This window comes from Aythya ferina (assembly GCF_964211825.1).
Source record: "Aythya ferina genome assembly, chromosome: 16".
NCBI classification, from domain to species: domain Eukaryota; kingdom Metazoa; phylum Chordata; class Aves; order Anseriformes; family Anatidae; genus Aythya; species Aythya ferina.
The window spans coordinates 13,168,030-13,180,564 of record NC_140315.1 but is presented as its reverse complement, the minus strand read 5'-3'; the positions used below and the strand labels follow the sequence as shown (position 1 = coordinate 13,180,564).

General features: G+C 50.3%; 1 protein-coding gene across 5 annotated transcripts in view; it reads right to left on the bottom strand.

Moving 5' to 3' along the window:
• The window catches only part of TOX2 (TOX high mobility group box family member 2), a 136,758-nt gene that overhangs the window by 17,600 nt on the left and 106,623 nt on the right, over positions 1-12,535 (bottom strand). For all 5 annotated transcript variants that reach the window (XM_084537704.1, XM_084537707.1, XM_084537705.1 and 2 more), the window contains 2 exons: positions 5,044-5,283; positions 931-1,158 (listed from right to left, as the gene is read on the bottom strand). In XM_084537704.1, coding sequence (XP_084393830.1) covers positions 931-1,158; positions 5,044-5,283 — 468 coding nt within the window. The remainder of the gene's footprint in view (positions 1-930; positions 1,159-5,043; positions 5,284-12,535) is intronic.

Below are 12,535 nucleotides of genomic sequence, written 5' to 3'. Positions count from 1 at the left end.
GATGTCTGTAGCCAGATGGAGTGAGGGAGAGGCAGACTGGGATGCTGGAAGGGAGGAGGGCAGGAGAAAGAGGAGACGGAGAAGCTGGGGCAGCTTTTCCATGCTCCTGAACCCATCCTTGCACCAAAGCCTGAAGCTTTTTGAAGGCTATGTCCTAGCAGCACGACGTCCATTTAAACAATTTTTCCCTCCCTGTTGCTCCCACCCCAAATGCAGCTGCTCCAAGTCCCGGCCGTGGACACCCAGTGGGGGATGGAGCCAGGCTCTAAGGGCTTGGTGCTGGAGGATTGTCAGCTGAGGCGTGTTTGGGCTCAGAGACGTATTGCACACGATGTCAACCCTCACTCTGCCTGATAAAAAGCCGTACATGCTACGGAAAGCGTTCCCTGGGGTTTTCTCAACAGGCATGGAGCAATTACAGGCTTTAGTAACCGACTCGGCATCCACAAAGCGCTTACACCAGGGCCCGGGCGCCTCCTTGCGAGCAGCCTGAACACGGCTGACAGCCCTTGGGCAGGAGTTTCCTCTGCAAGGCCCCTTCAAGGTCTGCTCTCTGAGCTTTTGAAGCCTAAACATTCTATTTCAGGCCAGTGGTGTACAGACTTAACAGTTTTTCAGCACTTTGCAGTCACTCCTTTTAAGCAAATAGGCAAATACAAAAACCATCTCCCATCCAAGGCTAGAAGAAGCTCATGGCAGAGCAAGACCACGGAGGTTTTTACTAAGGTTGTACTTACAGAGAACAACTTGTTGTCAGAAAGATTTGTGCTTCCCCATGTAACAACAGGGATTTTCCTACAAGAGGAACAGAGATGAAGCATCCTACCAGAGCCCCTGGCTATGCTTTGAACGGGCCTGGGGTGATGCTGACCCTCTACCATGGAAAACCCCATTAACAGCTGAAAGAAAAACACTCAAAAGATAACTCACTTGTTTTTGTTCTTCTCCCAAACTGTCCCACATTGATGCAACAATTTTCGATACGTCTCCGAAGGTAGCATTGGGGTTTTGCCCTTTGATAGCGGCTTGCGTGTCTCTGAAAAACAGGGCGTAAGCTGACACAGGCTTCTGGGGCTCATTGGGATCCTTCTTTTTCTTCTTCTTTTGGCTTTTGGGCTTTTTGCCCAGGTCTGTCGATGGTCTTTTCTCTCCAGTGACCTGCAAAACCAAGACAGTCCCTTAGCGGGCAGCTGAGTGCTGTCTGACGCAGGTGATGGGGATGAGGCAGGGCAGGGGCAGAGGAGGGCTCCCAGCATGGTGAGGATGCTCTGGGGGTCTCTTTTGCCCCCAGGGAGCCTCCCTCTGATGCTGGGGCTTTCCCAATGCTTAGCCTCAGCCACCTCTCTCCCTGGCATTGCAAGATCCCTCCTTCCATCCTCTTGCAGGACCTCTCTGAACACACTGCTTCACAGTGATCCCTTTAATCCTGAACTTCCCCAGACTCAGTTTCCACCCTGCCCAATAATCCCCCTTTGCAAGCTGCTTCTGACTTTCCTTGCCAGTGACTTGGCTTGAGGCAGGAAGGGTGCAAGCACCCACCCAGCAGCACCAGCACCACACATATTCTCCCCCCCACCCCCAATTTGTTTCACCCTGCTAATGCTAAAGTATTCCTATCCATGAAAAAGCTACAACAGTGATGTTATTTTGAACTCATCCATCAGGTGCCCCTCATCACAGACTGCCTGGTTGCAGCCTGCACTCGGCACCAGCTGGGACTGAGGGGAGCAGGACACAGTGCTGGGAGTAAAACACCAAGGTGCAAACAGGGATGTCACCAGAGAAGGCAGCACAGGAATCAGGTCCTACTGCTCAGTCTCTGCCGAGATGCCCCGGGCAGCCTGCTGGATACACGGGGCTGCAGAAGCCTTGGAGTGCAAAGGAGGAGAGCCCTGGGCAGTGCTTGGCCGCTTGACAAAGGTCTCGAGGCATTAACTGTGCTCAGCGAAAGCTCAGACCCCAGGGAAGCATTTCTGTCCTTGTTTTGGAGTGGAGAGAAAAACCTGAATACACCAGAGGTGGAACACAGCAGAGGATAAAACCATCAGCTGCCAGCTGGCGGCTGCGGTCTCAATCTCTGCTTGGCGGGTGCCCGTGACGTGCTAGCACCCCCGCCTGCAATCCCCACCACGCTCAGCACCGACCAAAGGAGCTTCAGCTCTACCAGCCACACGGGGCAATTCTACCACTTAGGAAGTTGCCCGGTCTATCACTCAGGGGTTTAAAAACATTAAAAAAAAAAAACACACAAACAATTGACACCTGAACACCAAGATACTGTGAAAACTGCACCTCCCAGTGAGTGTTGGGAGCAAAAGGGCTTTGCTCCTGATGGATTTGCTGATTTGATTGCAAGCACTGGAGTGCTTGGATTTAAGAGGCTTCGTTTCAGCTGGCACGGGCCAGCACGGGGAGGAAAGGGCAGCCGCGCTCGTGTTCTCCACGCAGCAGCTCTTGACTGGTCATTAAGTTCAGTATCAGCGCAGTGACATTTATCAAAGAGACAGTGACCATTAGTGAATGAGCAGAGAGACCAAAAAAATTGCATTTAATTTAAAATTGTCCAATTGGGCTTGAATGGGAGGCCTGGAGGTGAAAGGCCACCTTATTAGGAGGAAAAAAATTCATAACAGGGCTTCAGTCCATTAGCGAGTGAGATGGTATTTTAACTAACTGCGATCCCGCTCAATTCACTCAGGCGCCGTGGGGGGACCTGTTCTGCTCCCAGTCGGTGGCCAGGCAAAGGAGCCAGCAACAGTCACGATACAAAAAGCCTTGACGATGGTTTTCCAACCAGCCCTGCTCCAGCAGCGTCAAAGAGCAAACGGCATTCGTGGAAAACCGAAGGATGATGCCTGCAAGGGTGCACGGAGCTGGCACATCTTGTGCCTAGGCTGGCTTGGAGTTTGCAGAGCTGGGCAGGGCTCTGCTTGGTTTTCCTGGAGCTCCCCAGGTGTGATGCAGCATGGGGTGAGACCACAGCCCCTGCAGAACACTCCTGAGGACCCTGAGCTGTATTCGTGTCCCGGAGCGACTGTGTCCCCTATGGGGTGAGCCGCACTCAGACCGACCATGAAGGCTCATGCAGCAGGATGGAATCACAGAACGCAGCGTCATTAGGGTTGGAAAAGACCTCCAAGATCACATCCTAAAATCACAGGTTCCCTGACTCTGAGGATCTGCTGGACCTGAACCACCCTCTGGCATCAGACTCATTTCATTAATGTGTGGCTTTGTTGTCCACAAGACTGATTTCTGTTCATCAGACATTGCTTTGATGACTTGCTGTACAAGGACCACTAATGGCCATACAAACAACGACCAATGGGTCCCTCTGAATGTTTCCAACAGCTGTGTATATAGAGAAGGCAAACAGAAACCTGCAGGGCACACAGCGGTTCTGCTGCTGTCTTTACATTTCTGGTCTCCTTCCGCCATCAAACACATCCCTCTTTTTTCACTTATCTTGCTGGGCATTTCACAGGGCGGAAAAATGAGGGGGCAAGCATTTAAGATCATAAAAAAAAAAAAATCAAATCAAATCGCTGCATGCTGTCATCATTTGGACATTTCCATACTCCTCCTACCCAACGTGCATCAGTGGCTCAGAGGGAACATGAGGTCTGACCTCCAAAGCCACGTCCTCGCCAGTGCCTCCTGCAGCACCCAGCTGCCGAGGGGAGAGCTGAGGGATGCTGGAAGAGGCAGGGACAGAACCTGGTGTGTAACTAAGATGAAACCTCATTTTCCACTGGCAGGAAAGATTTCATCTCTGCGATAAGTGCCTGGAACTGTGTGATACAGGTTCTGGGAGATGGCAGACCATGGTGTCCAGTGGCACAACACATCCCACAGCACCCTCCTGATGTGCAGTCAGAGGGTTCAGGAAACCCCCGCCTGTTTCCAACCATCTGTATCAAGTCTTGGTACAGTTTTAGTCCACCAAACCTCAGTTTTGGCATCCACATTTCACTCTGCTGTGAAATGCCCTGAAGGGAAAGCTGCCAATGGATGAAAAACTGTATGAATGATGAGAATAACTTTGCCTGGATTTCCATGGAAAAGCATTTTCTCTTTTTGCTCATTCCTAGCATTTTCCTGGTTTTCCAGTCTCTGCACTGTTTGTGGCTCTGGTTATACATTCAAATCCTACCAGGTATTTTTAGGGGATGAGGTTACAGTGTCAGTGCTGATGGTGTCATCCTTGGATCAGCACCGTCCAGGAGAAGCTTTTCCCTGAGAGGCTCTGATTGAAGTCCCCCAGGGAGCCCCAGGTTGACCTGTAGGCATGCAGAGGCATCACCCCTGCAATTGCTGCAATTTGTCCCCAACAGATAACAGATGGAAGGCTTACAGGAGAGAGCAGGAAGAGTTTGCTTTGCTGGGGCATTTTGAGAAAGATGGGCAATAACCGAGGTGTCCCAGAAGCCCTGGGAAAGCCTTGGGCTTCCTCATGCTATGCTCAGCAGCAGTTTTGTTGTGGGACTCTGTGCCCCTAAGACATTGCTAAATAAATAAAACTCCACCTGGGTGAACTAAAAGCCAGGAGACTTTTCCTCTGTTACTTATGATTTCTGTTTCAATCCCTAGCAGGCCACGTCCAGTGAGCACAGTGAAATCCTACCTCACTTTTGTTCCTTGTTTTAATCTCCTCTACCTGTCCCCAGAAACCTAGTTTTGTGCCAATAAATTTGCAGAGCCCTAGCACTGACCTTGCCTTGCTTGTAAAACCCTCACTGAGCACGCAGCAGCTCGACGCACCTGGCCAGCCTCGCAGAGGAAAGCCCAGCTCCCCGGCCGATGCTGCTGCATGCACCCCCCAGGCATGAGCACCAACCTCCTGCACCTCACCCTACTCCAGAAACAATTTTCCCATCCTTGGGACAGTCTTTCCCAAGGTTTTCCAAGAGAGGCTATACACACAAAAGCGATATATACAAAAAGGACAGATTATTGCTCTTATTTAGTGTGATTTATCCCTCACTGGAAAACATCATCTGCCATCCTCCTCCCGCCTGTTAGAAGAGGTGTGACGGCACGTACCTTATAATGTGACTCTGTCTCCTCTTCCTGAGTAGAACTGGAGGGAGATGGTGTAGCAGACTTGCTTCCCGGGGGCGATGGGGAGCCGTGGGCGACACCGCTGCGCATCCCCATCTGAGAGATCAGCTGCGACTGGCTGAGCGCGCTCATGGGCCCCGCCAGCATCCCGGGGCGGTTGAGCAGGGGCACTTGTCGGTTGGACTCGTAGGACGTGGCGTCTGAGTGGACCATCTCCTGGATCTGAGGTAGGAGAATATCACGTTGTAATTAAAAGACGTATTGACTGATTGGTTACACCGCCGTTTAGTTGTTATACCCTTACACTGCCTCAGGGACTGGTGGCACCTACCAGGGGGCAGAAAGAAGAGTTCAGAAAGGAGCAATCTGAGGCCAAATCAAAGGGAGACGTGAGAGTGTCACCACGTCCTGGGAGTTTTGGAGACTGAGCCGGGGTGTAGTGACAAGCTCTGCTGGAGGTCACCACCTGCTCTCCCAATTTTAAATACTGCTGTCGGTCCTGATCCCACTCAGAGGGAGTGTGGCAGAGTAACAACCAGAGAAGGGCAGAGACCTCCTGGCTGCCCGCTACGGTTTTGAGATGAGACGAGGAGAGGCAATGCAGGTGTGTGCATGTGGGGGGAGAAGAGAGAGGAGGGAACATGGCAGAGCTGCCCCGAAATGCCCTTTTATCCCTAATTCTCACTTGGCTGTTCCCATAACTCAGAAATGATGGGATGTCAAAGGGGCCTGTGCTGGCTGATGGCACACAGCTGCAGGGACATGGGGCCAGGGCACCGTGTGCCAGCAGAAGGCTGCTCAGCCTTGAACGATTCAGGAGGAAAACGGAACACACACATGGTGAATCAGAGGCGCTGAGTGCTAAGTTGGACAAAGTAATAATATCTCGTGGGGCATAAACCAAAGTGCCACGGGACAAACCAGAGTTTAAGTGGTTGGGTCAGGTGGGAACAGAAAAAAGCCTTGCAAGGGCCAAGGAGGGCAGATCAGCTGGGATGGGGATTGCTCCTGCTGTACTATGGAAGGTTTGGGGCTGCCCCTGTGTGCTGAGCCCAGACCCCACATCCAGACCCATCCCTCCGACCCCGGTGGAGAGCCCCCAGCCCTGGGCTCCGAGCTGCCTTCCGCTGCACGGCCAAATCCAGCTGCACAGGGAGGCAGCAGGAGGGAAGGCAAAGCCCGCTGAAACAGTGTTTTTTCCCCTTTTATATTAATCTGATTAATGTTAACACAAGCTTAAAGACCCAGGCTTTATTTATTAACAACCTTCATTTCCGATAAGCCCGCTGAGGTGCAATCTCTCATTAACAGGGGAGGCTTGCCAACTCCATTAGCAGCACATACAGAAAGAAACCCAGGGAAGACCTGCGAGGGCTCGGCAGGTTTCAGAGGAAACAAATCCCAACACAAAACCAGATTTAGTGCTGCAGGTCAGGAATCAAGAGCTTTGCACAACACCAGGCAGCGTCCTCCGCTCTGTCTTTCGGATTCTCTGTCGGTAGAGGAGTGCGTGTTAGGGGAGCAGCCTCTCCTAGCTCTGCCCTTTTGCTGCATTAATTACAAAGCACGGGGATTTAACTTGCAGGAAGAAAAGCACACCTTGCATTTAAACAGCAGCAGGAGTTTGGCCGAGGTTGGCTCGGGGGCCACGTTGCACTGCCATCCTCATGCTAGCAGGAAAATGCGTGTGTGCAAAAGCAGCAGGGCTGGCTTTGCCCCGCTGTGCAGCCAAGGAAACTCGTGGGTTCCCGATCCGTGGGAAGTTTTAAGCACCATTAAAAGCTGCCTGGCTGCAAAGCTTTGGCCTTTCCTTGCAACATGCAACACGTAGGAAACCCTGGCCAAAAAGACATCGCGGGCGTGTATGCTGCTGCCTGCAAAGCAAGGTGGGGATGGATAGAGGGCTCCGGCAGTGTGGGGTGCAGGGGAGAGGGGACTCCTGCATTGAAAACTGAATTCACAAATGCCATGGGAATGGCCAGGGTGGGACAGGTGGTGATGAGGAGCCTGCAAGGTGGCAAGGAGGGTTGGCACCCACTCGCCCTCAAGCGGCAGGCTCCTTCCCAAATTCTGGTGGAGGTAAAGGTATGTTTGTCTCAGATTTTGCTTGTTTAATCCAGACCTCTCATGTCCAAGGAGATCTGCTTGCAGCTAAGGAAAAGAATAATTGATTGTTCGTATTTTAAATTCAAATGAAGGAAAAGTTTAGAAGACGGGCATTTTAGAAACAGGGAAGGCTATGAAACATGGCTTAAAAAATTAAAAAAAATAATAAAATAGCACATTCATATTTGCAGCCATAGCAGTCTCTTGGGTAAATACTGTATTAAGACAATTTTTCTGAAACTTTTATTATGTGGCCAATAGACCACAACGGCTCCATTTATCCATTAAATATGTAATCATACACTTTTTCTTTACAGTGCATGTTATTTATGCAATAGAGCAGAACAAGTCCGGGAGTGCAATTATGGATATGGGACACGTGCTGTAAATGCTTATGAAAATTCATAGGAAAAAAGGGAAACCTGAGCCCTGGCCCACAGCATCCATGAAGAAGCCTCTTGCTGACAGCAACCCAACCACACTAGCATTTTTCCTGGGACACCCCAAAGCCTCCTCTCATACAGTTGCCTGTATCTGTACATCATTAAAAAGAGACATTTTTTACTTATAACCTTTGCTATAAATATAAACTTACAAAATTTGCTGGTTTTGCCCCCAGTCCTCCCTCTCCCCCACCTCCAGGCTCTCCGGTCAGCAGGTCTGTCCAGGGAAGGGCAGGATCTGGCCCTGCCATTTCCCACTCACTAAACTTCTCTCAATTTCCCATTTTTCAATTAAAAAAGTAGTTTTTGAAGCAAGATGCCAGCTGCCCCCTGCCCAGAGCCCCTGCCCACAGCTCCTGGCCCCCGTTCACTGCAGCACCGATGCTCTCAGGACAGAAGAGGGCGCACGGTGGAAAAGCCATTTGTTTTCCCCAAATTTAACAGGTTTAGGGTGGGAATGAAGGCGAGCCGCCCCAGCACTTCTTCTGGGGGCTTTTTGGAGGTGACAGCCCTCGCTCAAGCTGGGGAAAGGGTTAGTCCTGCTCTGAGACCCTACAGCTATTGAGCTGCTGTATGGGTGTCAGTGTGCACCCAAAGTTATGGACAACGCCCAGACAGCCACAAGGAAGGAGACACCTAGGGCAGGGCTCCGAGCTGCTCCCCTGCAGCACGTGGCCTTGTTAGGTCAGCAAGTGACAAGTGAAATTGTGACCATGGCAAAGCCGAGCACCCCAGCAGTGCCCGCCATGAGCACGTGTTAATTATATACAACTACGATTAACTCTGCCACCAGGAGGGGTGGGCCCAGAGCTGGGTCCAATCCTGCCCGTGCCGTGCACCACTTGGTGCAGCAAGGTCACTGTGTGACACTGACACAGGCCTGGGGAGTATTTGCAGCCTCCACCGAGTAGCTGCTTTACATCTCGGAGGAGACAGGAGAGAAATGTGTTGTAGTCAGAGCTGAAGTAATTAAGTGCATCTTACTTAGCAGATTCCCAAAGGCTGCGCTAACTCAAAGACAGCTTCTTTTTTTTTTTTTTCCCACAATATTTTTTTTTTTTTTTAATGAATATGCATATAAGTCCTACAAAGGCTTTGGCTAATCCTAAGGAGAGAAGAACGGGTTGACAAATGTCACGGGCGCTGTGCTCCATGGAGAAGGGCCAGCCACCCTTCTGCAGCGCGGACACCGAAGCACCATTATGACGAGGTTCAAGGTTGTGGTTTGGGAACCCTTGGGTTTGCTCCTGAGAACAAGCCATTACAATCACAAGCAACCAGGGAGAGAAATCAGCTGCTGAACAGCTTTGAAGCCAAGTTTTCCCAGCAGGCTTTTTCCTGTATTGAAGTTTAAATGTAAACGCATCACCATAGCTGAAATGCTTAAAGATGATTTACTTAAAAAAGAGAGAGAGAGGGAGAGAGGGAAGCTGATAAGAAAATATATCCCCAATTACCACCCCTCCTCTTCCCGATTTGTAACTGCTCCTAATAAACTTTCATGGTCTATGTAAAATGCTTTAGTGCGGTGACAAATTTCTGCTGGAATTTGAGATGTCTTGTTCAGAGTAATAGCTATCTCACACAGGTGCCCAGCTGCTATTGTAAAATCAGTAAGCATTTAATTGAAACAAATGACTATAATAATAGTACATTATCCCTGCAGGCTCATAGCCATAACAGTTTTAATTATTGAGTTAAGAGTCAAACTAATTTATCCTTTAAAGTAACAGCCACATCTTTGGTTCCACTGATCATCCTATTATGAACATGAGGGCAACGGTAGCAGAGGATTTAAAAAGGAAGCAGTTCATTTTGTAGGGGCTGGGGGGCACCCATCCCATGGCAGAGCCTTTCTGCACACAGGGGGGGGTCCTGGCTGTGGCTGCGCCTCCCCCTGGGATGCTGGGGCCGAGCATCCCCTGTGCACCCGGTGCCTGCTTTGGGGGTTTGGGCACAAGGATGTTTCTGGGAACTACCAGAATTGCAGTTTTTCTTCATCAAACCCAGGAAGAGGTTTTACAGTTACAGGTTTGTAAGGAGCATCTCTGACTTCAGAGCCGGGCAACAAAGAGCGAATCCACATTCACAATGTAAAAATCATATGTTTGTGGCTCAGACTTGCTCTATGGCACATTTGAACGCACAGCTCCCAATTTCACAGTTCTTCAGGTCACTTGCGCAGCAGCCAGCACCCACCTCAGAGCAGGGGTGCTCCCCACCCTCCCAGAGCCATCTCCAAGGAGAAGGGTCTTCATCTCCAAACACTTTTTCCCTCCTGCAGGTGGGACAGTGCTGGCTCCCCAGATGCATGTTGATACTTGTGGTTAGTTTATCAGGCTGTGCAAAAAGCTCTGCACCTCTGTCATTTCTTGCCTACTTGCTGCACCGTCTACAAAGTTATCACTGGTGATAACTTAATGGTTTCAGTGGCAAATATATAACAAACTCCGGGAAGGAGCAGTGACAAGCTGATCTACCACATGCGTACAACGTTGATTTTTTGCATTGTTTAACTTTCTCAATACACTTTGTGCTTCCAAGTCAAATGCCTTCTGGATGCCTAAATATATTATGATAACATTGTTACCTTTAGCACCCAAACCTGTAATCTCATCAAAAAAGATATCAAGTTAGTTTGACAAGATTTGTTTTCCATCAACCCATGTTGATTGGCATTAATTATATTACCTTCCCTTAATTCTTTATTAATTGAGGCCTGGATCTGCCACTCCATTATTTTGCTGAGGATTGATGGCAGGCTGACAGGGCTGTAATTACCTGGGCTGTTCTGTTTCCCTTTTTAAATATTTGCACATTAGCTCTCTTCTCGTCCTCCAGAGCCTCCCCAATATTCCAGGAATTACTGAATATCAGCATCAGTGGTACCGAGAGCTCCTCACTCAGTTATTTCAAGCCAGACAAACTAGCTCAATGTGCTAACTTAAAGAGGATTTGAACAGATATATTTGAGAAAAGGGCATTTTATGGTCTGCTTTAAATGCTACCTAATTTGAACCCCTGACCTTTCTAATTGATACTGGCAGCTTCAAACCTAGTGCTCGGGAGCGTAAAGCTTCGCCGCAAAGCTACACAGCCGACCCCAGAGCAGGCTCCCAGGGCTTCTCCCGGTTCAGTGGCATCTGTCTGTGTCCTCCAGATTTGCTAGAGGATAACAAATCCACTGGGTTTGCTTCTAGTGCTGCATCAATTGCTCCATGTCTCTTCCAGCCTCCAGCACCTCTGCCTGAGCTGGTGGAGACTCAGCACCAATGCAGTTCCCCTCCTTGATCAAAGCAGCAGTGACCAGCATACCGTGCAGCTTAATAGTAATAACACCAAACCACACAAAAACCTTTCTGGCACATTAACAGCAGCTTTGTGCCACTACCTAGGAGGAAGGGAGAGAGAAGCCTTCTATCACCATGGTCCTCACCAGCAGCCTGGACAATGCCTCCACGCTCCTGCAAGCACTGTGCCTGAATGTGGCCTGGAAATTCGGGCTGTACATTCAGCATCTCAGACATTAGCCCAGTTATCCCTTCAAGTGTGAGGGAACTGCCTGCTTGTTCCCAAAGAGAAGCTCCCTGGCAGGTGGGAAAGGCAGGATGAAGGACTGGGCTTGGAAGGCACCTGCCTGGCAATCCGCCCCCAGCGCTGTGACAGTCTGTGACCCAGTGGCACCATATCCTGCTATTACGGGGAGAAAGAGTCCTCCGAACACAATTAACACCTCGTTATGAAGATTACTGTAACTTCTGGGTGAGAACAACGGTGCAAAACAGGATGGAGACTGCTCGGCCAATGGGAAATATCCCTCATTAATATTCCCATCGCTCCCCGTGCTGGAAGGGCACGGCCAAAAGGCACGAACTGAATTCTGTTGTTTTCATGGGACACAATTGTCCAGCATGGTCATTTGCCAACAAGAGTAGGATTGTGGGCTTGTGCAGCAGAGGAGCCCACAAGGGGTCCAGCTGTCACCCCTGGAATGTGCCAGCCAGGTGCCAGTCCAGGTGCCAGCACAAATGTACGGTTTGAAAGGCGCCTCTGGGTTCTGGAAGACAAACTCGAGCTAGCTGCACCACTGTGCTGCATCCCAGCACCACCACACACCCACACCACAGCTGGCACATTGCTGCTTAAGACCAAAGTATTGCAAGGTTTCGGCCCATCCCGAGTCTCAGTCCTGAAGGCAACGACTCCTGCAGCTGACCCTTGGCGGCCCCACAGCTCCCCTCGTGCTCCTTTTTTTAAAGTACATTATTTTATGGGTAAAGAACAAGCCTGATAATTCAGTAAACTTTTGCAAATCATCTATTCCATTCATTTCCAGCATGTTTTCTGAGTACATTATTTAGTGTTTTTTGTAACCACTTGCAGATGAAGGCAATTGCCACTTACCCAGGCATGACACCACCACGTCCCCAAAGCAGGGGCTAGAACTTCCATGTAACAGGAAAATATTGAGGAGCACCAGGTCCCGAGCCCCCTGCTACCCCACGAGGGTATAAAGCTTAATAACTGGTCACATCCCTTTGTGTGTGCTGGCAAGAGCCAGCGAGAAGCAGCAAAGGGGGTGGATGAGAAATCCCTGCAGGGCGAGGCCTGGAGGGCTGAGACCCTCTGCGGGGGGAATTGTACAGGAGGAGCTGCTCCATGCCCACCCACCTGGGGACACAAGGTGTAGTGGTGGCATTGGTATGGGCCATGCTGCTGGGGATGCCAGCAGAGGGACAGCCAGATCCCATCGGGTACCACCTCCTGCCCTTATGCTGAGGGTGCAGGAGGGCTCCAGGGCTTTTGGGGCTGCTGCTGGAAGGTGTTTGTGGAGGGGGAGCTCCGAGACTGCCTCTGGCAGGTATGGAAGTCTGCAGTGTCTTCCAGCACGGAGCTGCAAAGCACAGGTTCAAAGCACGGTGCCC